Source organism: Nematostella vectensis, chromosome 4 (assembly GCF_932526225.1).
Source record: "Nematostella vectensis chromosome 4, jaNemVect1.1, whole genome shotgun sequence".
NCBI classification, from domain to species: Eukaryota; Metazoa; Cnidaria; class Anthozoa; order Actiniaria; family Edwardsiidae; genus Nematostella; species Nematostella vectensis.
In genome coordinates this window covers 8,176,569-8,200,457 of record NC_064037.1, presented here as the reverse complement: position 1 = coordinate 8,200,457, position 23,889 = coordinate 8,176,569, and the positions used below count along the sequence as shown (strand labels likewise).

At 42.7% G+C, this 23,889-nt stretch overlaps 4 protein-coding genes, 2 long non-coding RNA genes and 1 other non-coding gene across 11 annotated transcripts; 4 read left to right on the top strand and 3 right to left on the bottom strand.

The window, feature by feature from the left end:
* Positions 1-82: 82 nt before the first annotated feature.
* Positions 83-1,383, bottom strand: LOC125561962. The gene is made up of 2 exons (XR_007307669.1): positions 938-1,383; positions 83-423 (listed from the first exon to the last, which is right to left on the bottom strand). It is a non-coding gene; the product is annotated as an uncharacterized LOC125561962 (long non-coding RNA).
* LOC5519661 (protein mesh) lies at positions 1,364-15,373 on the top strand. Of its 2 annotated transcripts, none has more exons than XM_048727074.1 (15): positions 1,364-1,642; positions 3,841-4,137; positions 4,231-4,365; positions 4,791-4,953; positions 6,319-6,570; positions 7,314-7,476; positions 8,237-8,415; positions 8,695-8,851; positions 11,547-11,794; positions 12,404-12,612; positions 12,968-13,187; positions 13,455-13,580; positions 14,111-14,383; positions 14,460-14,630; positions 14,801-15,373. In XM_048727074.1, the coding sequence occupies exons 1-15, from the start codon at positions 1,451-1,453 to the stop codon at positions 15,049-15,051; spliced, it is 3,036 nt and encodes a 1,011-aa protein (XP_048583031.1). In that variant the 5' UTR covers positions 1,364-1,450; the 3' UTR covers positions 15,052-15,373. The 2 variants fall into 2 exon arrangements, with proteins under 2 accessions (XP_048583031.1, XP_048583030.1); XM_048727073.1 differs by having other exon boundaries at positions 1,367-1,642; positions 7,314-7,584.
* Positions 8,858-10,775, top strand: LOC125561960. 4 transcript variants are annotated; one of them, XM_048727076.1, is made up of 2 exons: positions 8,858-9,807; positions 10,463-10,775. In XM_048727076.1, exon 1 carries the CDS (start codon positions 8,861-8,863, stop codon positions 9,644-9,646), a length of 786 nt encoding a protein of 261 aa, XP_048583033.1. In that variant the 5' UTR covers positions 8,858-8,860; the 3' UTR covers positions 9,647-9,807; positions 10,463-10,775. The 4 variants fall into 4 exon arrangements, with proteins under 4 accessions (XP_048583033.1, XP_048583034.1, XP_048583036.1 ...); XM_048727077.1 differs by lacking the exon at positions 10,463-10,775 and adding an exon at positions 10,133-10,255; XM_048727079.1 differs by lacking the exon at positions 10,463-10,775 and adding an exon at positions 10,067-10,098.
* A 225-nt stretch (positions 15,374-15,598) lies between the features above and the next one.
* Positions 15,599-18,068, bottom strand: LOC5519660 (retinal homeobox protein Rx2). Its single transcript, XM_048727075.1, has 3 exons — positions 17,909-18,068; positions 16,556-16,830; positions 15,599-16,158 (listed from the first exon to the last, which is right to left on the bottom strand). The coding sequence occupies exons 1-3, from the start codon at positions 18,066-18,068 to the stop codon at positions 15,622-15,624; spliced, it is 972 nt and encodes a 323-aa protein (XP_048583032.1). The 3' UTR covers positions 15,599-15,621.
* On the top strand, positions 16,034-18,489 carry LOC125561961. The gene is made up of 2 exons (XR_007307668.1): positions 16,034-16,168; positions 17,233-18,489. It is a non-coding gene; the product is annotated as an uncharacterized LOC125561961 (long non-coding RNA).
* Positions 18,490-19,258: 769 nt separating this feature from the next.
* Trnal-uag lies at positions 19,259-19,340 on the top strand. Its single transcript has one exon. It is a non-coding gene; the product is annotated as a tRNA-Leu (tRNA).
* A 1,254-nt stretch (positions 19,341-20,594) lies between these two features.
* LOC5519750 (DNA-directed RNA polymerase III subunit RPC9) lies at positions 20,595-23,592 on the bottom strand. Its single transcript, XM_032364606.2, has 7 exons — positions 23,351-23,592; positions 23,203-23,239; positions 22,071-22,169; positions 21,443-21,481; positions 21,321-21,376; positions 21,173-21,230; positions 20,595-21,024 (listed from the first exon to the last, which is right to left on the bottom strand). Exons 1-7 carry the CDS (start codon positions 23,356-23,358, stop codon positions 20,851-20,853), a joined length of 471 nt encoding a protein of 156 aa, XP_032220497.2. The 5' UTR covers positions 23,359-23,592; the 3' UTR covers positions 20,595-20,850.
* Positions 23,593-23,889: the final 297 nt, after the last annotated feature.

Sequence of the window (23,889 nt, the reverse complement as noted above, 5' to 3'; positions counted from 1 at the left end):
CTTTGAAATTTAAATTTTCTAAACATTTTGTTTTTCCATAAAAATATAACATAAATACATTGAGGATATTACACGGTGGCGCGAAGATATGAAGTTTATTTTCGAGTGGTGGAAACAATATTTTACGAGTGAGCAGCAAAGTGGCTTTGTATTCAGTCACACTTCTGTGATTATAAATCCTAGTGTTAATTAAGCAACTTGGAACTTATTTTGCCTTAATTGTTAGTAAGTACCCAAAAATAAAAGAACCCGTTTTGCCAGACTTGAAAAAATCTAGGTTCTTACCCGCGGGTTTTTACTGAAGTCGAGGCAAGCCGCATATGTCGCCCTCCCGTCGGCATTCGTCCGTCGCACTTTCGGGTTTTCGATGGTGGGAGTGTCTCTAGGACCAAGGTTACATCTAACCATTTTTCCCTCGGATACCTAATAACCAGGGTACCCATTTGTCCGTATTCACTTGTTTAACGATTCGAGCCATTTATCAGTGTCAGGAACGCTACTGAAATAGTGAAGCTAAAACCTCCTGTTATTCCAAGTGTTGGTCCCAATGAATGGAAGAAAGTTATACAACAGCGTTCAAATTTGTGGAAAATCTATGAAATTTGGCGCAGAAATAGAGCCTTTTGCACTGATAGCTACCCTGTATAGTAGAGGCGGGGAGCGCTGTGTGACTCCGACCGCTGGGGGCTGCGAAGGAGACTATACCCTATATAGGTATCCAACCCAAAATTGTGTATTTACAGTTTTATAAAGATGGAATTAATTAATCAATACTTATTTTAAGCTACGATCCCGAAACTTTACTAAATTTCCTAGATGCTCCCCAAATCCGCCACTGTCCATTCTCCTGCACACTAGATGTCGGATCTGGGAGAGTGGGGAGTGGGGATTCTTTGGTTATCTCCCCTCCCTCTCCCCCCTCTAATTTAATAAATACCTGTTGCATTCTTTTGATTATCCATCCAGTAAGGAATCCGAATACCTCTTCCCGGTATAAGAAATTAAATCTTAAATGCGAATTGTTAGCACTGCGTTAAGTCCCCAGAAATCTGCATATTGATTTACATCTAGAGAGACTTGACCTTGTCACCGTCCATGACAACGACAAAAGACTAGATGTGTGATCACTTCCTCTCTTTCTTGGTAACAAATAAGGCTTTGTTGATACTGGGAGGTTAGGAGTGCACGTCACTTGACGCATTCTCTCGGCTAGAACCTGGATAACAAAGGGAAACGGGTAATATCCCAGCATACTGTCAAGGTATCCTGTTACTACAACGGAACGCTAGAACTAGAAAAGAGACAGTCAAAGCGGAAGTCGCAAGGGACTTTTTTATATCAGATACGCGGAAATTTGCACGTTCCCTTGGGACTGTTTCAGTGGCTATATATAGACGGTGCAATTGCAGGCGAGCAACATTTTCAATCTTCAGCAACGTATAGTTCAGCAATGTTAGCATTTCGCTTGTGCCTGGTTTTGGGCTTGTTTGCCCTCGCTCACACTATCCCGCTTTCGGACTTTTACTCGTTCGGAGCAAGCACGGCAGACTTTAAACTTCCAGCTAATGATGATGGGAGTTCCGGAGAAGTGCGAATATCCACTCCGTTTGCGTTCTTCGATAAGAACTTCGATTCTCTTTTCGTAAGTATTCGTCACTAAGAGCGTCTGACAGACGACGTAATCATTTGATAGAAGATTGTATGAGCTGGTTTTGCTTAAGAATTGCTCGTTTTTGCTTTTTGTTCTGCTCTAGCCTATAGCGATAGCTTGATTATGCTTATTTGTGTTTCGTTCTGTAGCCCAAACCTAAAGCTTGTTTTTGCTCCTTTGTGTGCAGTATATTCCATGTAGCAAAAAGATAAATACTTTTGCCTAATTATTCTGTCCTATAGCATACAGTCAAAACCCGTTTTTGTACATTTGTGTGCTTTGTCCTGTATCCTGCAACCACAGCTTGCATTTGCGCGTGTTGCTTCGCACAACAGGGCACCAGAAGCCACTGGCGTCACTTACGGTTTCTTTGCCCTGTGCACAACAACACCCCGATATAAAAGATCGAGGCAATATCGCTTTTCCTCAGACAACGTGTTCAAGGTCGATTCAAAATTACAGGTGTCTTTTTGGTCAGTTAGTAAGTTACCAGATACCCTGCATTGCTTTCCAAGGCTTTCTTCCAGTTTGTTTCTACAAGGGCACACAAAACGGATCTGTTCCGCAAAATATCTGTTCCGCAGCCCGTTTTTTAATGGCTGGGAAGGTGTTAGACCCCTCGGTTGCTGGGAAAAAAATCGTCCTGAATGGTTCCGCTGGCAAATTTGTTGAGGCGAAGTAGTTGTGCTAGGAATATTTTTTGTGGAGCTGCAGCGGTTGCTTTGAAAATAAAATTGTCCCGACCGGTTATACAGGCAATTATTCATGTGTTAAAATGCCTAAACCCTCCCCTCCTGGGAAAAAGGAACAGATAAATTTTTCCCAGCATTTTTTAACATGGATATTTGCGGCATCAGAACATATTCAAAGGCCAATAATGCCAGTTTGACGTGTTTCGGGAATGTGGGCTCGTTGTATCCCTTGTTTCTAGCAGTTCACTTATATATGCTTTTTCGCGATCTCCTTTGTTTTGTGTCCACAGAAGAAACACACAAACAAACAAAAACGCAAAAGAACAGAGACGTGACACGGGACTGGGATAAGTTAACTGCTAGAAACAAACAGAAAGAAAGCTCTGCTCGCAGTAGCTACAAGACTAAGAGAATGGCTCATAGTAGTCTGGTAGTGGTGTGGCTCTGAGGGCGTTAGCTTGTAGTTCCTATGTAAGCATAGTGATGGCGAATAATACAAGCCATGCTTTCAGTGAGGTAAACCTGCTATTGCAATTAATGATGATAAACGCCAATATCTTATACATCTTATATTTAGTTTTGAGAATCAGTGCATAGTAAGGCACGTCTAGACAGGTCTCTGTGATCCTTTTTTTGTATGTTTTGATTGCTAATATTAACCTGTTCCTCTCCGTGGATTTTGGAGATTAATTTATCGTGAAGGGTTGAGAAATCAGAATATGTCGATTATCTTGTAAATAGGTTTTATAAAGAAGTTTTATAAATTGGTAGAAGAATTTTGGGCTCGATTTCCAGTACGTGCCTCCCTATGAGGCCAAGCGACGGCTGGAAATCGAGCCTAGAAGAATAGTTAAGGACACAGATACAAGTTTAGTCAATCAAGGAAGTTAAAGTTGTCCAATGACGTATCCCGGAAGTACAAATATGCTAATTAGATCACAATGACAACCATCAATTCCGGCGCTCAAATTTGGTTTATTGGTTCATATCTGACGTCATATCTGACGTCATATCTGACGTCATTATAAGGGGCTGAGAATGATTTCACTTTTGTAAGAGATGAAATGGAAGATTTGGATGTATGATATGTTGTTTTTTTCCGCCAAACTCCGGGGCAGTTTGAGTTGTTATGTTACCGTCTGCAAAATATGTATTTTTCTCCAAACTCACCCTCTAAGTCAAGTGGCTGGCATCAAGTACTAATGGCTAATATAATTAGATATAGAGTAAAAAGTTCCCGAATTGTTGTTAAAGGGGCAATAAGGATACATTTATTTAGCAAGTAAAATCGGTTTTAATATTTTTAACCAAACGCGAGTCATGTATTGTAAAAAAAAGGACCAATTAAATTTCTACGTATTCTTGTTAAGAAGTTCTACCGATCAAATTGCTACATTCCCAAGTTAATTTGTTATAATCTAGTAGACCTACCAATCAAATTCCAGCATTAATGTGTTCTCGTGAAGTGGCTCAACCAATCAAATTCCCACTTCCCAGGTTAACACTAACGGAGCGGTATCGTTCACAACCGATATCTCCCAATACACGCCCGACCCATTCCCCCTCGGCGCAAATCGTCGTCTTTTGTCGCCTTTTTGGGCTGACGTCGACACCAGAAACGGCGGAGAGGTCTGGTACCGAGAAGAGACGGCCAATCAAGCACTGCTAAACCGAGCTTCAGATGACGTCAAGATTGCGTTTCCAGGACAAAAGAGGTTTATTGCTCATTGGCTGTATATAGTAACGTGGGATCACGTCGCATTTTACGGTTCAACAGGGGTCAACCGGAACAAGGTAGAACATTTTATTGTCTTTGAAATTCCATTCTAATGTCTTTAATTAAAAGTTAATTTATCTATATATATTTTTTTCCTTTTTTTTCATCAGACAAACACTTTTCAAGCAATTTTGACCACTAACGGACGGCACTCATTCGCCATATTTCATTATAATGAAATTGAATGGACTACGGGGACGGCCAGTGGGGGGAATGCTTCCGGACTGGGCGGTAAACCAGCACAGGTAAGAATAAGGGAAGGACCATTTAAAAAATGAAGCGATAAAATTTATCTTAAACAGGTTATAAGCGCCCTCCATTTTTAAAACCCAAGAAATGTTTTTTTATATATATTTTGGTCCTTTTTTTTATATTTTTACTTAAAAGTGTATCTTTTAATGTTTATAAGTTTGATTTGGCGACTAGTTCCACAACGGGGTTACCCTTTTTCCTCGGATATTTTGAGGCCCGGCCTTTCAAAAATGACACTAAACTTACTAGATGGCGCCTTAAAAGCACATATTAATGCATGAATCCATGTGTATAAAAAGAGAAAACATAAATCATTAAAAAATCCAAAATGACGGATCCAAGATTCTATGCTTGTGAAAAGTGTGTTTTATTCTATTCAGAATATATATATCCCTGATCTTATTACTCGTATGTCTAGTGTGGTTTCAATGCCGGTGATAATGTTCGCTTTTTCGCGATTCCTGGCTCGCGGACCGCCCAGGTGCTTAACCTCGCGAACACCACAAACGTCGGTAGACCAGGGGTGTGGATCTTCAGAGTGGACAGTGCTGAGGTCGAGGCCGGGGGGTGCAACACTGCAGGTAGTTTAACACACACCATGACGCTTTGTTTTGGGAAATAGTATTATCCTTCATTTCTACATTTCCGTAGTCAGAGCTGTAGCAGACCTTGAGGGGGGGGGGGGGGGGGGGGGGGAGGGCGCACGATACAGAAACATTAAGGGTGCACTGACATCTGTTGCTAAGAAAAATTGAATATAGCATAAAAGCTTTGTAGAAAGTCATAAGGGCCTGATATTTGCCAAGCTGGCCACCACAAGTGTGCTGACTATTATGATGACGTTACCCAGTGACGTCATAATGTGACGTCATAGATACAGATAAAAGCAAATATTTCAAGTAAAATTGCTCGAAAACAAATATTAAATAGGTTTTATGAATCTTGAGGGATGGGTGCATTAAGCCAAGCATGCGTTTTAGAAATGATTGATTAATTGTTTTTTTTATGATTTTTCAAAGGTCCTGAAATCCAGATTATTTGATATAATATTGGTTTCTGTTAGATTAACGCTAAATCCATGCTTTGCTATATGAAGGAGAATTTAATAAAAATGAATACATAAAAAATATTGCGTTTTGAAATAACTTGGCGACAAAAAAAGCTTTTTTTTAGAAAACGCATAACCGGAAGTGAAACAACGCCCGCGCGTGCTTATTCGTTTAAAAACAAATTTCAATAGTGTTTCGTGGTACATACTGGGGGAAGGGGGGTTCACGTACCCCCATTGCCCCACCCCCTGGTACGGCCCTGGTAGTTCATATAGGTCTATCTCGTCTTTGTCTTTTAACACGTTTTTTTGTCAAACGAACATACGTCCTAGCCATAACTCGCTAAGCCTAGACTTGACAAATCATTTTCTGCTCCGATGGTATGCTCCAAAAGAGAAACTTAAATAGAAAGAGGGCCCAAAAAGAGTTTAGTATTAGACTCCCCGCGCGACCTTTCTACGTTGGTGTTGTCTCTCTGGCATCGCCTGTGTCTAGTCCTACCTAAGTTTACTCTTAGTGCCGTGACAAGGCAAACACCCCAGCAGATTAAGGCAAAAAACAACTTTGTTTTCTAATGTTATTTTGGCTGTTCCCCAACCGGTGATTGTTTTCATGTCGGAACCTCTTATCATATTGGGTGGTATTTTACGGCCTTGAATCGTGGCTAACATCTACTGTTTTATTCTCTGTTGTACCCCATTAGTCTCTATTGTAGCCATTTCTATCATATGTTTTTCCTTGCTTGCGTGGACCTCATCCTGACGGTGCTTGCTAAAAATGCTTTTGACTAATGTCTAATGTTTTGTTAATTAGTTAATTTGTACAATTAACTCAATCCTTCCTCGGTGGACTTAAACTCTCGACTTATGTCTAAAAACTTGAATTACTTTTTTTCAGGTTCCATCGTGCCCACGCCCCCATCCGCCCCAATGCTCGGTGGGACGAATATTATCCTGGCCGGTCCTTGCTACGAAATGACGGATAACATCATCTGCGAGTTCGCCAACAAGTACAGAACGCGTGGGGTCTACGTCAATGAAATGCGCGCTATTTGCACTGCACCGCTGGTCAACATGACCGGCCGAGTTCCCCTCAAGCTGTCTACAGATGACGGGAAGACATTTCCTTATAAGGGCGTGTTTTCGTTTGGTAAGTACGAGTAAATCTTTTCCTGCTAAAGTTACGTAAAAAGTAAATTATACAATGCTTAAGATAAGAGTTGTAATTCAAATGGTTTTTAGAGGTTAATCCGTAGCGGATCTACGGGGTGGGAGTGGGGGGTTTAGGGGTTAACCCCCCCCCCCCTTCCCCCCATGGGCTGCCTTTTTTATTGGTTTGATTGTGTCTGTGGATTCCAAAATCGTTACAAAATTAAAATAACGACGAATATTTTTTGGTCAAACCCCCCCCCCCCCCCCCCCCCTTGGGCTACCTTTTTATTGGTTTGATTGTGTCTGTGGATTCCAAAATCGTTACAAAATTAAAATAACGACGAATATTTTTTGGTCACCCCCCCCCCCCCCTTGGGCTACCTTTTTATTGTTTTGATTGTGTCTGTGGATTCCAAAATCGTTACAACGTTAAAATAACGACGAATATTTTTGGTAAACCCCCCCCCCCCTGGCAAAAAGCTAGACCCGCCCCTGAAATCGTCTACCTAGGGACCATCAGATGTTCGACTGCAAAAAGACAACGACACTAAATTAAAAGCCAAAGATGAGAAATAACCTTTCAGGGCAATTACCTGTCACTGAAAGGCTCTTAAATTAGCGATTTTGTCCTGTGCGTAATTTCGGAAGCTTTACCGATAACGAAATCCACTTTACAAAACAATTAGTTTTGGAAGCGACAGCTTTTGACAAATTCAAATACCACTCTCATCTCATCCGCAGTCTCCATGGCTAGGACAGCGGCCCAAATTACCCGGGAGAGCCCGGAAACTTGGATAGAAGGGAGTGAGCTGGGGGTGACCTGGGACCCAGACCACCTTGCCGGGAATTCTGCTCAAGGACCGACGGAGGGTAGTGATCAGGACGTGGAGATAAACCTCGTGAGGTATACGATGCACAAGGACCAGGTGTACCTTCACAGCACTTACAAGATTAAGACCCAGAAAAACACGGGGGAGAGCTTGTTTGTTGTACCGGAAGGGCAGGGAGATGGGTGAGTGATTTTGAAGCTGCATTCGCAAAGGTCAAAACTTGGTTCATAGTAACAGTATAGCAATGAGAACCCTGATTTTTTAAGCTGTGTTTGCACGGTTGAAAACATACCCCTAGGATTGATGATGATATTCACCTACGATTCACGGGTGGATCCAAGATTTAAAAATGGAGGGGTGGATAATGGCCGTCTAGACGGCCTATAACTGATCCAGTGGTTATTGATAGGTCGCTACACAGATCTTACAATTCTTCAAGCTGAATTGGATTTATCGCGTCAGCAAAGTCAATCTGGCAAAGGAAAATAGACAGTACCTCCCGTACCTCAGACATTTATTTTCTTCAAACAAAGTGACTTTTCGATTTTTTTACTCAAAAAGGGGGGTGGATATCCACCCAATACACCCCCCTGTATCCGCCCCTGCGATTGATGCTATTTCCCTAGGTCTAATGATGATATTCACCTAGGAGTGTTGATGGTATTCACCTAGGATTGATAAAGATATTGATTGATGATATTCACCTTGAATTATTCACCTAGTACGATATTCACCGAGGTTTAATGGCAATAATCACCAAGGTTTAATGACGATATTCACCTAGGTGTTATGACACACCTAGAACTAATAATAATAATAATTTTGATACTTCAGCACCATGGAGACGAGGTTCGCGACGCTGGTCCAGGTCAAAAAGTCGCACGGCAGCCAATCAAGCTCTACCCACCAGTGGATCTGGAGCGATCTGTTCACGTGGTCTTCCGATATCAACAGGGCCTCGACACGTTGCGGGTTGTGGTATAACCGAGAGCCTGGAACCGAAACTCTCACTGGTGAGGCTTATCACGCATACGTGCATCTGCTGCCCGGGATTGCGGGCTCTGTTTACTCAGACTTTTACCAGCAAGATGTGTATGGTTTAGGTGTGAATGTGTCATGTCGCTGGTATATTGCGATGTCACGATGTATACATTTCAACAAAAGAAACAGCTCGCGCTTATGACGCCACTGTGCGCGTGACATGGGTGTCTATGTCTGTGTGACACTTTTGTCTACGTCTGCGTGACATGTATCCTGCCTTGCGTGACATCTGTGTCTATTTCTATACCTAGAATCCCTGTCCTTTCTACACTGTCCGGGGAACTTGCTCCAGGCCATGGCGGACCGAGGTCGCTACATGGAGGACGAACACTGCAATCTGAAAAACGAGAGAGGATGCGCCCTGCTCCACAGGGGGGCACAAACATGCATACGCTCCATCTCCCCCAGGTAATGGGTATGGGTGACTTCCATCTCCCCCAGGTAATAGGTATGGGTGACTTCCATCTCCCCCAGGTAATGGGTATGGCTGACTTCCATCTCCCCCAGGTAATGGGTATGGGTGACTTCCATCTCCCCCAGGTAATGGGTATGGCTGACTTCCATCTCCCCCAGGTAATGGGTATGGGTGACTTCCATCTCCCCCAGGTAATGGGTATAGGTGACTTCCATCTCCCCCAGGTAATGGGTATGGGTGACTTCCATCTCCCCCAGGTAATGGGTATGGGTGACTTCCATCTCCCCGAGGTAATGGGCGAGGGTGACTTCCATCTCCCCGAGGTAATGGGTATGGGTGACTTCCATCTCCTCGAGGTAATGGGTATGGGTGACTTCCATCTCCCCGAGGTAATGGGTATGGGTGACTTCCATCTCCCTGAGGTAATGGGTATTGGTGACTTCCATCTCCCTGAGGTAATGGGTATGGGTGACTTCCATCTCCCCGAGGTAATGGGTATGGGTGACTTTCATCTCCCCGAGGTAATGGGTATGGGTGACTTCCATCTCCCCGAGGTAATGGGTATGTGTGACTTCCATCTCCCCGAGTTAATGGGCGCGGGTTACTTCCATCTCCCCCAGGTAATGGGTATGGATGACTTCAATCTCCCCGAGGTAATTGGTATGGGTGACTTCCATCTCTCCGAGGTAATGTGCATGGGTGGCTTCTTTCTCCCTGAGGTAATGGGCGCGGGTTATTTTCATCTCCCCGAGGTAATGGGAATGGGTGAATCCTTCTCCCCGAGGTAATGGGTATGGGTGACTTCCATCTCCCAGAGGTAATGGGTATGGGTGGCTTCCATCTCCCCGAGGTAATGGGTATGGGTGACTTCCATCTCCCCCAGGTAATGGGTATGGGTGACTTCCATCTCCCCCAGGTAATGGGTATGGGTGACTTCCATCTCCCCCAGGTAATGGGTATGGGTGACTCCCCCCCCAGGTAATGGGTATGTGTGACTTCCATCTCCCCGAGTTAATGGGCGCGGGTTACTTCCATCTCCCCCAGGTAATGGGTATGGATGACTTCAATCTCCCCGAGGTAATTGGTATGGGTGACTTCCATCTCTCCGAGGTAATGTGCATGGGTGGCTTCTTTCTCCCTGAGGTAATGGGCGCGGGTTATTTTCATCTCCCCGAGGTAATGGGAATGGGTGAATCCTTCTCCCCGAGGTAATGGGTATGGGTGACTTCCATCTCCCAGAGGTAATGGGTATGGGTGGCTTCCATCTCCCCGAGGTAATGGGTATGGGTGACTTCCATCTCCCCCAGGTAATGGGCGTGGGTTACTTCCATCTCCCCGAGGTAATGGGCGCGGGTGACTTCTATCTCTCCGAGGTAATGTGCATGGGTGGCTTCTTTCTCCCTGAGGTGATGGGCGCGGGTTACTTTCATCTCCCCGAGGTAATGGGCATGGTTGACTTCCTTCTCCCCGAGATAATGGGTATGGGTGACTTCCACCTCCCCGGGGTAATGGGTATGGGTGACTTCCTTCTCCCTGAGGTAATGGGTATGAGTGACTTTCATCTCCCCGAGGTAATAGGTATGGGTGACTTCCTTCTCCCCGAGGTAATGGGTATGGGTGACTTCCATCTCCCCGAGGTAATGGGTATGGGTGACTTCCATCTCCCGAGGTAATGGGTATGGGTGACTTCCATCTCCCCCAGGTAATGGGTATGGGTGACTTCCATCTCCCCGAGGTAATGGGTATGGGTGACTTCCATCTCCCCGAGGTAATGGGTATGGGTGACTTCCATCTGCCCGAGGTAATGGGTATGGGTGACTTCCATCTCCCCGAGGTAATGGGTATGGGTGACTTCCATCTCCCTGAGGAAATGGGTATGGGTGACTTCCATCTCCCCGAGGTAATGGGTATGGGTGACTTCCATCTGCCCGAGGTAATGGGTATGGGTGACTTCCATCTCCCCGAGGTAATGGGTATGAATGACTTCCATCTCCCTGAGGAAATGGGTATGGGTGACTTCCATCTGCCCGAGGTAATGGGTATGGGTGACTTCCATCTCCCCGAGGTAATGGGTATGAATGACTTCCATCTCCCTGAGGAAATGGGTATGGGTGACTTCCATCTGCCCGAGGCAATGGGTATGGGTGACTTCCATCTCCCCCAGGTAATGGGCGTGGGTTACTTCCATCTCCCCGAGGTAATGGGCGCGGGTGACTTTTATCTCTCCGAGGTAATGTGCATGGGTGACTTCCATCTCCCTGAGGTAATGGGTATGGGTGACTTCCATCTCCCCCAGGTAATGGGTATGGGTGACTTCCATCTCCCCGAGGTAATGGGTATGGGTGACTTCCATCTCCCAGAGGTAATGGGTATGGGTGACTTCCATCTCCCCGAGGTAATGGGTATGGGTGACTTCCATCTCCCCGAGGTAAAGGGTATGGGTGACTTCCATCTGCCCGAGGTAATGGGTATGGGTGACTTCCTTCTCCCTGAGGTAATGGGCATGGGTGACTTCCATCTCCCCGAGGTAATGGGCATGGGTGACTTCCATCTCCCAGAGGTAATGGGTAGATGGTAAAGGTGAAAAAGGTGTAATTTTCCCTGTAAAGATAGTCATTAAGGGGAAGCTGGATGGGTGTAAAGGTTTTGTTGTTTCGTTAAATATCAATCCGTAACTTCCCTTATTAGCGACCAAGGCGCCGGCACACAGTGCTGCTATAACAGTCAAGGCAACCTCATGGTCGGACCACCAGGTGGAGGGAGCCTGGATCGAGTCCACATAGACACAGGCATCCCGTACATCAGCCACTTCTTCCATGATATCATACCGTACTGGGACTGCTGTAAATACGCCACCGACACCGAGGAAACCTGTGCAGACTACTACAAGAAGAGACCTTCAGATAACGGGAAGCAGTACGAGGCGCCGAGACCAGGTATGGGGAGTGGAACGAGTCAGTCAGAGCGTTGGCTCATCTCTTTTCATTGGTGTCGTGCACAGAGTACTCAGGTTCAAAGACTTGGTCTATAAATAAAGCTATGATATGTTAGAGTGGAATAGGGTTATTTTTCAAGAGATAGGAGTTGGACTAGGTACGGTTAGGTGGGTGGGGGCTGGTGGATGAGGCAGATTTAGTTTCCGGTGGGTTGATAGTTATCTCATGTTCTGTCAGAATGCATGCAGAGGAGATAAGAATATGCGTGATGCAGGCTCCTTTTCTCTGGTATGGCGTTTCTCGAGGATGGGGATGGGCTGGGGGGAGGGAGGGAGTGCTGGGAGATGTAGGGCGGGTACCGCCCCCGTTGTGTTACATCAAGATATCTCCACTCGAGTGCACGTATTGAGTGAAAAAGACTAAAAGAGGCAAAGTGGTAGCTACTTCAAGCAAGATCTAATAATGTGCACGGGGGAGCCTCAGATAAATCGGGAGATGAAGTTTGATAGATCGCCAATTCTGCTTTCTATTTTGTAGTTAAAATAATTCAACGTAGTCATTCGACATATTCACAATACCAGTGTAACGGAGGCTGTTTCTTGTCATCAGCTGTTGGTTTTGGAGATCCTCATCTCGTGACTCTAGATGGTGTCGAGTACACGTTGAACGGGTTTGGCGAGTTCACAGTGCTTAAAGTCGACTCCCCACAGTTCACTCTTCAAGGAAGAATGAAACCGCTGGTCAACAACGGGCACGCCACCAGGGCTACCCTGTTCACAGCGTTCGCAATGCGGGAGAATGGGTCCGACACAGTGCAGGTAGGGCGATTCATTTTATGTACACCCTCAATACCAACCATCAGTACCATGTTTCTAGTGAAACCTCGATATGACGCTATATATGATATGTTCGCTTTATATGAAAGGTTTCCCCTTTTACTAAAACCTCAATATAACGGGCACCTTTGGAACCTGAAATAACGTATTCTCTATAAAATAGTCCCCTAAATGTTATACTGTACAGTGTAAATATGATGAAAAAAAAAACATATTCTCCCCAAATTCTTATCAAAATATCCCACCTTTGTATGAAATGACTATCAAATCCCTCACACATATTCACTTACTCGATGTCCCAACACGTGTTCCTAGCTGATCATTCTGATTCCCCTAGATCCAGTTAAACGGCCGAGGTCTAGTTGATGTGCTCGTCAATGGAGAAATCGTGGAACTTGAGGAACAAGGTGGGACGATCGAAATCCAAAATGCATGGGTCATGAAATATCCGAACGTCTCCAAGTATTCCGCCATATTCCGGTCCGGGATTTCCGTGACGGTGCAAGGCTACACAGACCTTCTACAGATGATGTTACTTGTACCGCAAAAGTTCAAAGGTAAGACTGGGCGCTTGACCTAAGGGTTTTGGGTGATGTGGTTTTTTTTTCTTAAAATTAGTGCGGTTTTTCGGTTCTGGTAGTTTTTTTGGAGTGTTTTTTTTAAACGAAACTCTAATGCGGTTTTGCGGTTGTTTGTTATTACTGTGCGGTTTTGCGGTTTTCGTGGCCCCCTTACGCCCCCCTTTTCGAGCTTAGGTTTACAAAGCGAACTAGGCTAAAGCGATCATTTGTATAAGCGTTGCATATAGGTTCTCTGTGTTACAGGTGACACTACAGGTTTGCTTGGCTTGTGGGACGATGACAAAACCCGCGAGTTCCTGCTTCCTAATGGTTCGTTTATCGGCACGGAGTCCCCAGCAACCAAGATTCACTCGGAGTTCGGCATGAAGTGTGAGTTGTGTATGATGGAATAAAAATATGACACGCCACAATTACTAGTCATCTCTATGAGCCGGCAGGACCTTGCTTTTTTACTTATGCTTACTTTGTATTTTGCCAAGAAAAGATTTCGAGCCGCCATTTTCTCTGAAATATTTTCGATTGAATTTAGTAAACGAATTATAAAGCTTGCTTTTGGATGGATATTTCTAGATTTCTCCTCATGATTTGAATTCCAATGCTAAATGGAAACATAAACAAAGGTGACTAGGGCAGCGAATTCCGTTTTCTTTATTTGACACATATTGTAAATTAGAGATACTAGTCAAGACTGATGAAAAAGAACGATGATGGCTAGAGGCAAATACCCGTACAGTAAATACCCAGGGGGCAGGAATGGTGGTGGTATTGATGATCATGCTATAGATGGTAACGTTGGTAACGCCGATAATGATGATACTAGCGATGACTTTGATGATGACTTTGATGATGCTCTTGATGACTGTGGTGATGCTGATGACAATACCTCGTATTATTTACAGGGCTGACGACGGCTAACGAGAGTCTCTTCACCTACGAGCGCGGCAAAAACCACAGCTCCCACGTGAACGTCTTGTACCGCCCTGTATTTATCGAGCGTGGTCAGAACGTTACGTTCAGTAACAGCGCACTAGAAAAACGGGCACAGGATGCCTGTGGTGATAACATCCAATGCTTGTATGACGTCAGCGTGACTGGGAAAACGAGCATCGGAATGGCATCCCGACAAGCTTTGCAGGAACTCAAGGAAACAGTCCAGGCCATTGAGACAAAAGGTGTCTGTTTGTCTGTCTGTTTTCGTGCTGGTAGTTTCCCCAAGTCACTCACTGACCAGCTACTGTCCTTTTGCAGCTTGTGTTCCGATAGACGCGTTCCCGGATGGAACTATGAAAAGAACAGACACCGAAAACGGGATCAGCTACAAATTCCAATGCAACCAGGCCTTCAAGTTAGAGGGTAACCCAGATATCAGCTGCAAGGACGGCGAGTGGACTGGGCACAAACCAAAGTGTGTTAACAAAGGTAATGTTAAAAAAAGCACCAGGGACTCATTCTAGCAGTATATAATCTCAATAAGAAATGACCCACTTTTTGGCCTACAACGGGGGTGCGCGCGCACCCTGCGTACCCCCTTGTGTCCGCGCCTGCCATGCTGCCCCTATGACTTACGTGTTTTCCATGTGGGTTTGAAGGTCCTCTTCCCGTGTGGGCCGTCGCGCTTTTTGGCATTGGCTGCGGAGTCCTGGTGATAGCGATTATCGTCGCCGTCTACGCCAAGTGCAAGAATTCTAAAAGGGCAAATTCCAAAGCAAACCCGCATCCGATGGAAGTAGCTTACAATAAAAACTCATCTACGGACACGCTGGACCAAAATGCCGTGCGTGCCGAGGTAGCTGCGATGTCGTACACCAACGAGACTTACATAACAGGAGTAAAGTCCTAATCGGACGTGTATACCAGCGTATTTAGCGCTTTGATTATACAGCTTAGAGATTAATCAAGTGTGTGGCTGCATCTAATCAGTGGTTAATCGTGTGTCAAGGCAAGGGAAGTCATGTTTGAAACAAGGGAAGTCATGTGTGAGGCAAGGGAAGTCATGTGTGAGGCAAGGGAAAAGGGTCCTCCTTTTTCCACTAAACGCCCGGTCAAAGTATTGCGGTGAGAAGACCGCTTTTCAAGACGACTAGTTTACTTGTCTTTTAAAGATAACTTATTTGTATATATATATTGTCAATTTGAATAAACTAATGAACTTCTCTTCTCTGGCCAGCGCTTGTGTTGCCTTCGAACGTGTCTTACCAGCCACTCGAATAGAAACAATTGCCCCCAAGGGCTATTCATCGTTACAATGTACTTCATTTGAATCAAGTAACAGGGACCCCGAACCCCAAGACAAAGTCGAACTTAAAAAAATAAAAGATATTCAGTCATGCGTTGAAATAGTAGAAATTTGACCAACAATTATTGTTATATCAAAGAGTTTTCATCACTTAGATTTTGCTTGGCTTTATTTCTATTCTCTTTTAGTCTCGACCTGTTTGCGGTGCATGCTCTTCGTGTGCAGACTAGCTTTGTGTCTCAAATCCATCACGCTGTACGGGAATTGTAACAGGCCCCGAGCAGGGAATAGCGCCGAGTGTTCAAATCGAGCATCACTCGTCGCCGACCAGCCGGTCACGTGACCCTCCTCCAGGGGACGGCAGCCAAAGCACGGATAACCTGTGTAACCATCCCGAGAGAAGATGGTAGTGAAGTGTCCGGGGTGGACTAGGGCACTGCGAGGAGAGTAGGGGTGATACATGGCATGTCGTGAGATCGTAGACCATCCCGGGTAATCAACAATCGGTGTGTGATACTGTTGCCATGGATACTCTTCGCAGGGGGGCATGAAAGACGCATGCATGTGTGACGTCATAGGAATGGGTGTGGTAGTGCTGTTGACATCAGACGTCACGTGACCTTGCGCGGCCAGGGCCCTGAGACCAAACGAGGGCGCTTTGTTTTTTCTCTCATGTCGACGCCATTTTGCTCGTCTGTTCTGGAACCAGACCTGATAATAGGTAAAAGCTGGTTATTCTTTTGAACAACGCGCCCATGCTAGCATTTGCCTCCTACTGTTTTTCATTGTCCTCTTCCCCGTCCCAATTACAGTAGATGGCTCCTAGAGCCTTTGTAACATCTCGCTTACTTTAACAAATCATCTGCCTTATGGATTTGCCTTGAACTTTAAAGCTAAAGTGATTTCAGTATCTCTTTTAATATCTTTCTGTATACCTTTCTGATCCAAACTGATTTTTGATTTTCCTCGATGTTCGAGTTAACGGAAATCAATTGCACCAAGCTTACTCATACTCGTTCCTCCCTCCCCCCACATTTCACCTGTATCGCCCCATCCCCCACCCCTCCCCCCACATTTCACCTGTATCGCCCCATCCCACACATTTCACCTGTATCTTGGGTTCCGTCAGACCGATCTTTCGCGCCAGCTCCTCTCGGCTGCAGAGGTCTGGGTACTGCTCTGCTTGGAAGGCGGACTCTAGCTTGATCAACTGATAGTTACTAAATGTTGTTCGCTGCCGGCGAGACTTGCTTTTCACAACACCCTCTTTTCGCGATACGACATCACGGGACGACTCGTCCTCGCTCTCTTCTTCCTCGCACGCACTTTGATCTTCCTGTGGTGAAGAAGGGTCGTCTTTGCTTGGATCTATTTGTGCGGTGCCTAAAAAGCAGATAATAGCTCCAAACCAAAACTTTGCTTATTTGCGTTTCATAACATTTCAATATAAAGTCATGGGACGCTACCGATGACGCAACACATCATGGGACTATTTCCTTGAACATTTCACCCCTCCGACACTAAAGGTTGATTCTCACTTGGACGTAAGCGCAAGCGGAACGCACGAAGTTTTCCGGTTCTCAATAGAACATAAGCGGAAGCGCAAGAGAACGCAACTGCTTGATTTTCTTGCGCTGGCGCTTGTGTTTGACCGATTCTCACTTGTGTTGCGCTTCCGTTTGCGTTTACGCTTGCGCTTGCGTCCTAGTGAGAACAAACCTTAACATGGCATCTTCAAATTTTGGTAACCTAAAGATTTTTCTTGTAATATATTTGTTTTTTTAGGACTTCATCGATGACGCAACACATCATTTGACTATCCTGTTTCACCCCCTCGACACTTTTATGACATCTTCCAGGTTTGGTTGTCTGGCGATATAGATACTTAGTTTAGTGAACATCTCGTCATTATAACCCCCCCCCTCTTTTCATCTATGCACATATGTATACATACGTTAATCGCAATAAGTTTGGTTGTCATATAATGTCTCTGAATATGAATAGATTTTGATGGCGTTAAACAATTTTTGCCTTTAGTGACGTCATCTATAACGTCCTATATCACGTGGATATGATTATTTTGCTTTTATTTACCATATTTTAGCTACTATATTTCTCTTTAACCACTTTTTCGTAAAAAAATATAATTTTCGATAACCATTCGTGAATTGACCAAAATTTAGTGCTAGTTGACAATAGGCTGTACCCAATTAGATAAAATTGGGGTTTCTATAAGAGAGCGGAAATCATGCTCTCCATATTTGGTTTTAACATAATCTCAGAGATTTCCCAACCTGTAAGGGAATACGCAAACACGTGAAAGTGTCTAATCATAACGAATGACACGTTCAATAGCGTGAAAGCTTAATTCCCTGGCCCATTTTCATTTGAACAAATGAATCATTGGAAACGATAGGATCGAGCTTTCGAGTAGAGTCCACCCGGCGTGTTAGCATATTACCTGGTACGGTCGGTGTCATATCTGCAATTGGACTTCCATTTGTTTTCCTGCCCGTTTCCACTGCTGCGAACCCAGGAAAAGACTCGTACTCTCGCAGAGGAAAACCCCAGAAAGTCTTGTAGGAAGAGCGATGCGAATGGTCTTTCTTCTTCTTTTCCATCGCCCTTCTCTGGATGATCCACTCTTGTCCGTTGTTGTCATGATTTTGCGGATGATGATAAAATTCTATGCTGCTATTCCACGCTGGCTTTTCACCTATCGCCTGTGAACTATTTGAATTGTGCTGTCCTTTGTTGGGAAATAATTTAATACATAGCCCTATTCCCCCTGTTATTTTGTTTGCATTATCAAGGGACTTAATCACTCTGCGGCAAATGATGTGTGGATGGTATGAATTGCTCTACTTTCTTTAATGATGTTCAATTTGGCCTGTTTGTGTCTTTCGCTTTTTAACACGAAAGCAGCTAGATTTGTTTAATTGCTCATAATGTAAACAAAGGTTGTGTCGCAATGCTGTCACTTGGGAAATATATTTTGCGTTGTAAGATGTGAAAATCGGATTACATGTCCATGGTCAAGGTCCTTATAAGCATATTGCGTATTTTTATGCCCCCCCCCCCCCCCCCCTGCTAGATATATGCCATTCTTTTTGGCGCAGAATTTACTAAAGAGTGTACTGCTTTTCGATTTTTAATAGATGGTATAATAGAAATCAGGTATTTTAAGGGGTTTAGGATTATAAAAGTCTTTTGTTTTTAGATATTAAAGCAAAGGGGAATGAACAGTATGGGTTGTGACGGTGCCCCTAAAATATTTCCTTAATATTTTGCAGTTAATGTCGCAGTTAATGTCGATTTTCGTCCTTAGAACCGAGTGCTAATCCTGAGCCAGCACCTATAGGTCGGCATGGACAACGGGAGAGCGAATGAATTTTTCACGTTTTCTCGATCGATTTTAATACACACATTCCACATTTTAATACACACATTCTGTATGCCATTTTATAAATTCCCAACAATCTCTGAGAGCGAAAGTAAGACATATATAATTATTTTTCTTAGCATTTATAGTAGGAATAATCTAATCTAATTCAGAAATAACACAGATAATCAAGTTTATATTGTCACGGACTTTTAGGATAAGACATAATGGAAATCTGCTGATAATGAAACCCATAGCCGCCCTCTCTTAACGAGAAAGTTAGAAAACACTGATAAAAAGATTTACTTAGAGCAAAAATGTCAATTAGGGCTATATTTTCATTTTCTATCTAAAGGCAATAAATCGACAATGCTGTTTCAATAAAAATTACATTTATATTAGCATTTTGCATCCAACTTCTTCATCAATGGTAGCGTGGCCGAGTGGTCTAAGGCGCTGGTTTTAGGCACCAGTCTCGAAAGAGTCGTGGGTTCGAATCCCACCGCTGCCAAAAGATCTTTTTTTTTTTAGGCAGCGCAAACAGTGTGTTTTTAATTTCTAGATTTCAGCTCTAAAATTGACAAAATACAGCCCTGAAAGCGACAAAAAAAAAAAAAAATGCTTTTCTTTCCAGCCCGATTGTGGGCTCACAGAAACAAGCTGGAAATTGAGCCTGAAGCCCGCAGGAAGGTGGGGGGAGGGGAGGGTCTTCAGAGTATGGAAATTCGATAAAATATCCCTAAAGATTACCTGAAGACCAGAAATTCTTACCCTAAAAATATTCGCGGAGCCACTGGTACCCAGGGTCATTTGATATTGGAAGGCACATAATTATTAAAATCTCGAAATAACTTACTAATTATACTTAATTCACCATATTCAATCGAAAATATCGCTACAGCATCCCAAAATCAACCGATGAAAATGGATGCTTTTTCACGCTTGGTACTTTGCTAGGATGACAAAATGAACTGAATGACGCTGTTTAAATACCAAAACAAAGATTTAAGAATACCAAAGACATCGAAGACAAATTTTCAAAACTTTTTTTTTGAAGTTGGAAGTGTTGAATTATCTAGAAAACGCAGAGCGCCTCATTCTGCAAACCTCTAAACTTTAACCAGATACCCCCCTACGAGCATCCCAGGTCCTGAGATAGAATCATCTGGTGCAAAACACTAAACTTAATTAGCAGTTTTTCTTCGGTATTTTGCTCCTTTTCTCCAATAGATACATACATAACTAAAAAAAGAAGAAATATGTAAGACATTTCTTGAGGTTTGCAGTCTCTTGCAAGCCCCCCCCCCCCCTCCCTTGAAATGGTAGTTAATTTGCAATAACTTCTACTCCAATTAAATGGTACCAGTATGTTAGGTAGCATTATTCATGCTTCAAAAACATGATACAGCTAAAAGTGGAAATAGCAGTAACAGAAATTTGTATGATTTTCATTGGTCCAATCTAAAATATAATGTATACACCTATTTCCAATAAGGTTGCACTTGAGAACCCATGTGTCATAACCCACGGTGAAGCTTTATGAGTGTATATAAGAATGTATACACAAATTATACAGCTTTTTAAACCTGGATTTGTATTTTATTTACACTCACAGTACTTGCTTATTTACTTGATATCCACGAAGCACTGCAGGTTACAATACACAACCTTACTTGAAATTGGTGTATATGGGTTCTAGACCCAATCTCTATTTTTCTGTCCCTTGACATATCTTTATTTATACCTTTTTACTGTACAGACATGCTTGAAAAAATGTAATTTTAATTTTATTGAAATGGCTTTTAATCACATTTTAAAACATACTTTCCACATTTGACAGAGGTACCCCCTAAAATACCAATAGAAAAACTGAAGATTTTCATAATACCCTGTATAATAAAACTCTTTGTTCTCTTTTGTGATAACTTACTACAAGACTTTGACTATTACACATTGTTTCACAGGTTTATGAAAACCACTATTAATGTAAAATATGTACAAATCGAGAGTTAATACATGTATTATTCATGGTCCATATTTTCTACTTCTTCGTTATTATCGTCATCATTTGCATCATCCACATCATCTCCCATGTGCTTGTCAGTCCTGTCTGGCAGTAGCTTTTCAGTTATGATATCCAAAAGTTGTTGAAAATCAGAGTCTGTCTTTAATCGCTCCTCGCTTTCTTCTATAATCTGAAATGAAATAGAACAGACAATATTACTGATACCAGGTAATAACCATTATTTGACAATAATATGTAAGAAATATTAAATACTATTTGGAGGAATAAAACACATTTATTAGCAAAATTATTAATAGACTTGAGATGGAATTACTTACCAGTTGTATTTCTACAGGTGTTTCTGGTCTCAAATTCAAAAGCTGAAGTTTCTCGGCTCTGAAACAAAATAATTAACAATAAAGATAACCTTCCAGACAGTATTAATAAACAAATTAGGAAGAAATATTGTACTGAAGTAGTTCTTACTTAGTCAAATTAAAGGGAGCAAGAGCACGAAGGAATTCTTCGATAACTTCTGGACTCTACAGAAAAGGATCCCAACCATTAGAATTTTAAGAAGTTCAAAGTTCTCATGGAATATCAAATACCTGGTGCTTGCATGGTGTCTTCTCCAGGTATTTACGAGCCTGGTAACAAAACAAAATTCAAATAAATGTATGAAGTATTCTCTATATTATCTCTATTCCATTCTCTATAAACATGGCTTGGCTGACAATTCACTGGCTTTTTATAGAAATCGTGTTTTGTTCACTTTGAGATTTCTAGAAATATCTGTACCCGGGGATGTACAGGGGGTGCGAACGCGCCCCCCACAACGGCTGAAGGTCCACTTTCGGTTCTCAATAGACGTACTATTTGTAGACAAAACTATAAAGCATAAGCTAGATCACTCTGGTATGTCACCAATCCATAAGTCAGACTTTTTTGTAGTCAAATCCGACAATAAACGTCCCATGCAGATACTGCAAAGGCATTAAAAAAATCTCTTTTTTTGTTTTTTTCGGGTGGTCAGATTTTTATCAGAGAACTCCCCCCCTGGAAAAATTTGTTCCACTTTTTCGGACTTCCCCCCCCCCCAGAAAAGTCCTGAGTACAGGCCTGATAGTGTCATACCCAACCAAAGGTGCATTCGATCGGAAAGATCTGAATAAAGTCAAACACACCCTAAGGCTTGGATGTTCGCAGGGCTCGACATTGAGCAGTTGAGGCGCTTACCTCATATGATATTGTAGCCAAATTGACTTGATGTTTCTTCACATGTTTGAACTCTGGCTTCTTACAGTCCTCCTCTGTCTCTTGCAACAATTTATACACCTGGAAATTACAGTGAGTAGAAACACATCATAGAATTATTGGCCTTATACACCTGGAAATTACAGTGAGTAGAAACACATCATAGAATTATTGGCCTTATACACCTGGAAATTACAGTGAGTAGAAACACATCATAGAATTATTGGCCTTATACACCTGGAAATTACAGTGAGTAGATACACGTAAGTCATAGTATTATTGGGAATTACAGCGAGTACATACATGTTAGAGTGGTTTTCAAAATCCTGTGCAACAAAATGTAATTGTTAAAGTGTAGTAGCCAAGCCAGAACAAAAGGAAACAATGACATTACAGTGTATAAGTACTAAATAAACTAAATAGTATTTACACTCTGGTCATAGAATTAACTAAGTTTATACATTTGAAAATTACAGTGGGAAGATACATGTTGGTTATAGAATCATCAAGTCTATGTACCTGGAAATTACAGTGAGTAAATGCATGTATATTCATAGATTTAAGCTTATTACAAGTTTATAAGTAGTCTACACCTGAAATTACAAGTACATAAGCTTAACTTACATGTTAGTCATAGAGGTGTCAAGTTTGTAAACCTGAAATTAAGGTGAATATATAATACTAATAAAATCATTAGGTTTCCTCCTGATGGCTGACTTGATGTTTTATATACTTCAGGCCCGTAGGCAGGGGGGGGGGGGGGTTCGAAGGGTTTGGACGAACCTTCCCCCCCACCACCACCACCCAGCCACCCGGCTTGAAGGTCCGCTCAGAGCAAACAAAAATATATAATGTTTGGCTGGAGATATACCGTGCACATCAATATGTCTTTAAAATAACTATAAAAATCTTTTTATAATAATTATCTTTATTATTATCGCTCTATGTTAAAAAGTACCCTATTAATAACATTTTAAATACAAGATTGATTGCCTAATGTTATAAGGCGAGTAGAGCTGTAGATGGGTATACCGAAAATTTGGTCCTCTGAAATGGAAAAACAAACCGCCCGCTCAAAATCCTGGCTACGGGCCTTCACTTGTGTAGTACCCACCTCATAGTTACTAAGCATGGCTGCTTTGCCATTGACACTGGAACAAAATCAATTCACAAAGGCATTACAATGAAATTGAATTTTCAAGTCTTTTATTTCAAACTTCAATACAAGACTCTCGACTTTAAGCGTTTAAAACTATACTTACACTTCCATATTTCCTCCAGTAGGATTTTTGGCCAAAATTGTACTCTAAAGACACTTACTAGATAACATTCGCCGCCATTTTGGAAACATTGAAGTGCCAGTTCTCCGGCCTCCCTCCGGGCTCATAGAAACACAGGGTAACCGCGGCGAAGAAATGCTTTATTTGAGTTTCTTTGATTGTTTTCTTAAAAGTTACCACAGGGATAACTTTAAACACAACAAAAATGTGAAAAGGAAAATAAACACAACAAGATGAAGATACCCAGGCATCAGTCTAAGGGATAAATGGTCTTGAAGATATGCATCCAACCAAGGTGTTGGCAACTCCTCTTAAGCCAAATAATAGCACAGGTTCTTTGACAAATTTAAAATCAAACAAGGAAAGAAAAGAAGAATCACCCCTCTCAATAAAACGCTCAAAATACCACACAAGGGAGAGAGATCAGCAAACACAGCTCAAGACACAAATATATACCTTTATTCTAATCCTCCAGGTTCATTTCCATGGCCTCAAAACACAATGTCCACTCCTTGAAGGCT

Bases quoted from the DNA above. Each gene is read 5' to 3' on its own strand.
- LOC5519661 (XM_048727073.1), top strand. From the start codon at position 1,451: ATGTTAGCATTTCGCTTGTGCCTGGTTTTGGGCTTGTTTGCCCTCGCT. The intron at 4,954-6,318 runs GTAGTTTAACAC...ACTTTTTTTCAG, and splicing joins CGGGGGGTGCAACACTGCAG to GTTCCATCGTGCCCACGCCC. The intron at 6,571-7,313 runs GTAAGTACGAGT...TCTCATCCGCAG, and splicing joins TAAGGGCGTGTTTTCGTTTG to TCTCCATGGCTAGGACAGCG.
- LOC125561960 (XM_048727076.1), top strand. From the start codon at position 8,861: ATGGGTGACTTCCATCTCCCCCAGGTAATAGGTATGGGTGACTTCCAT.
- LOC5519660 (XM_048727075.1), bottom strand. From the start codon at position 18,068: ATGGAAAAGAAGAAGAAAGACCATTCGCATCGCTCTTCCTACAAGACT. The intron at 16,831-17,908 runs GTAATATGCTAA...TCTGCTTTTTAG, and splicing joins TATGACACCGACCGTACCAG to GCACCGCACAAATAGATCCA. The intron at 16,159-16,555 runs GTGAAATGTGTG...ACCTATTATCAG, and splicing joins TGACGGAACCCAAGATACAG to GTCTGGTTCCAGAACAGACG.
- LOC5519750 (XM_032364606.2), bottom strand. The intron at 22,170-23,202 runs GTGGGTACTACA...TGTAATTTCCAG, and splicing joins CCATGCTTAGTAACTATGAG to GTGTATAAATTGTTGCAAGA. The intron at 21,482-22,070 runs GTAAGCGCCTCA...TTTTGTTACCAG, and splicing joins TGGCTACAATATCATATGAG to GCTCGTAAATACCTGGAGAA.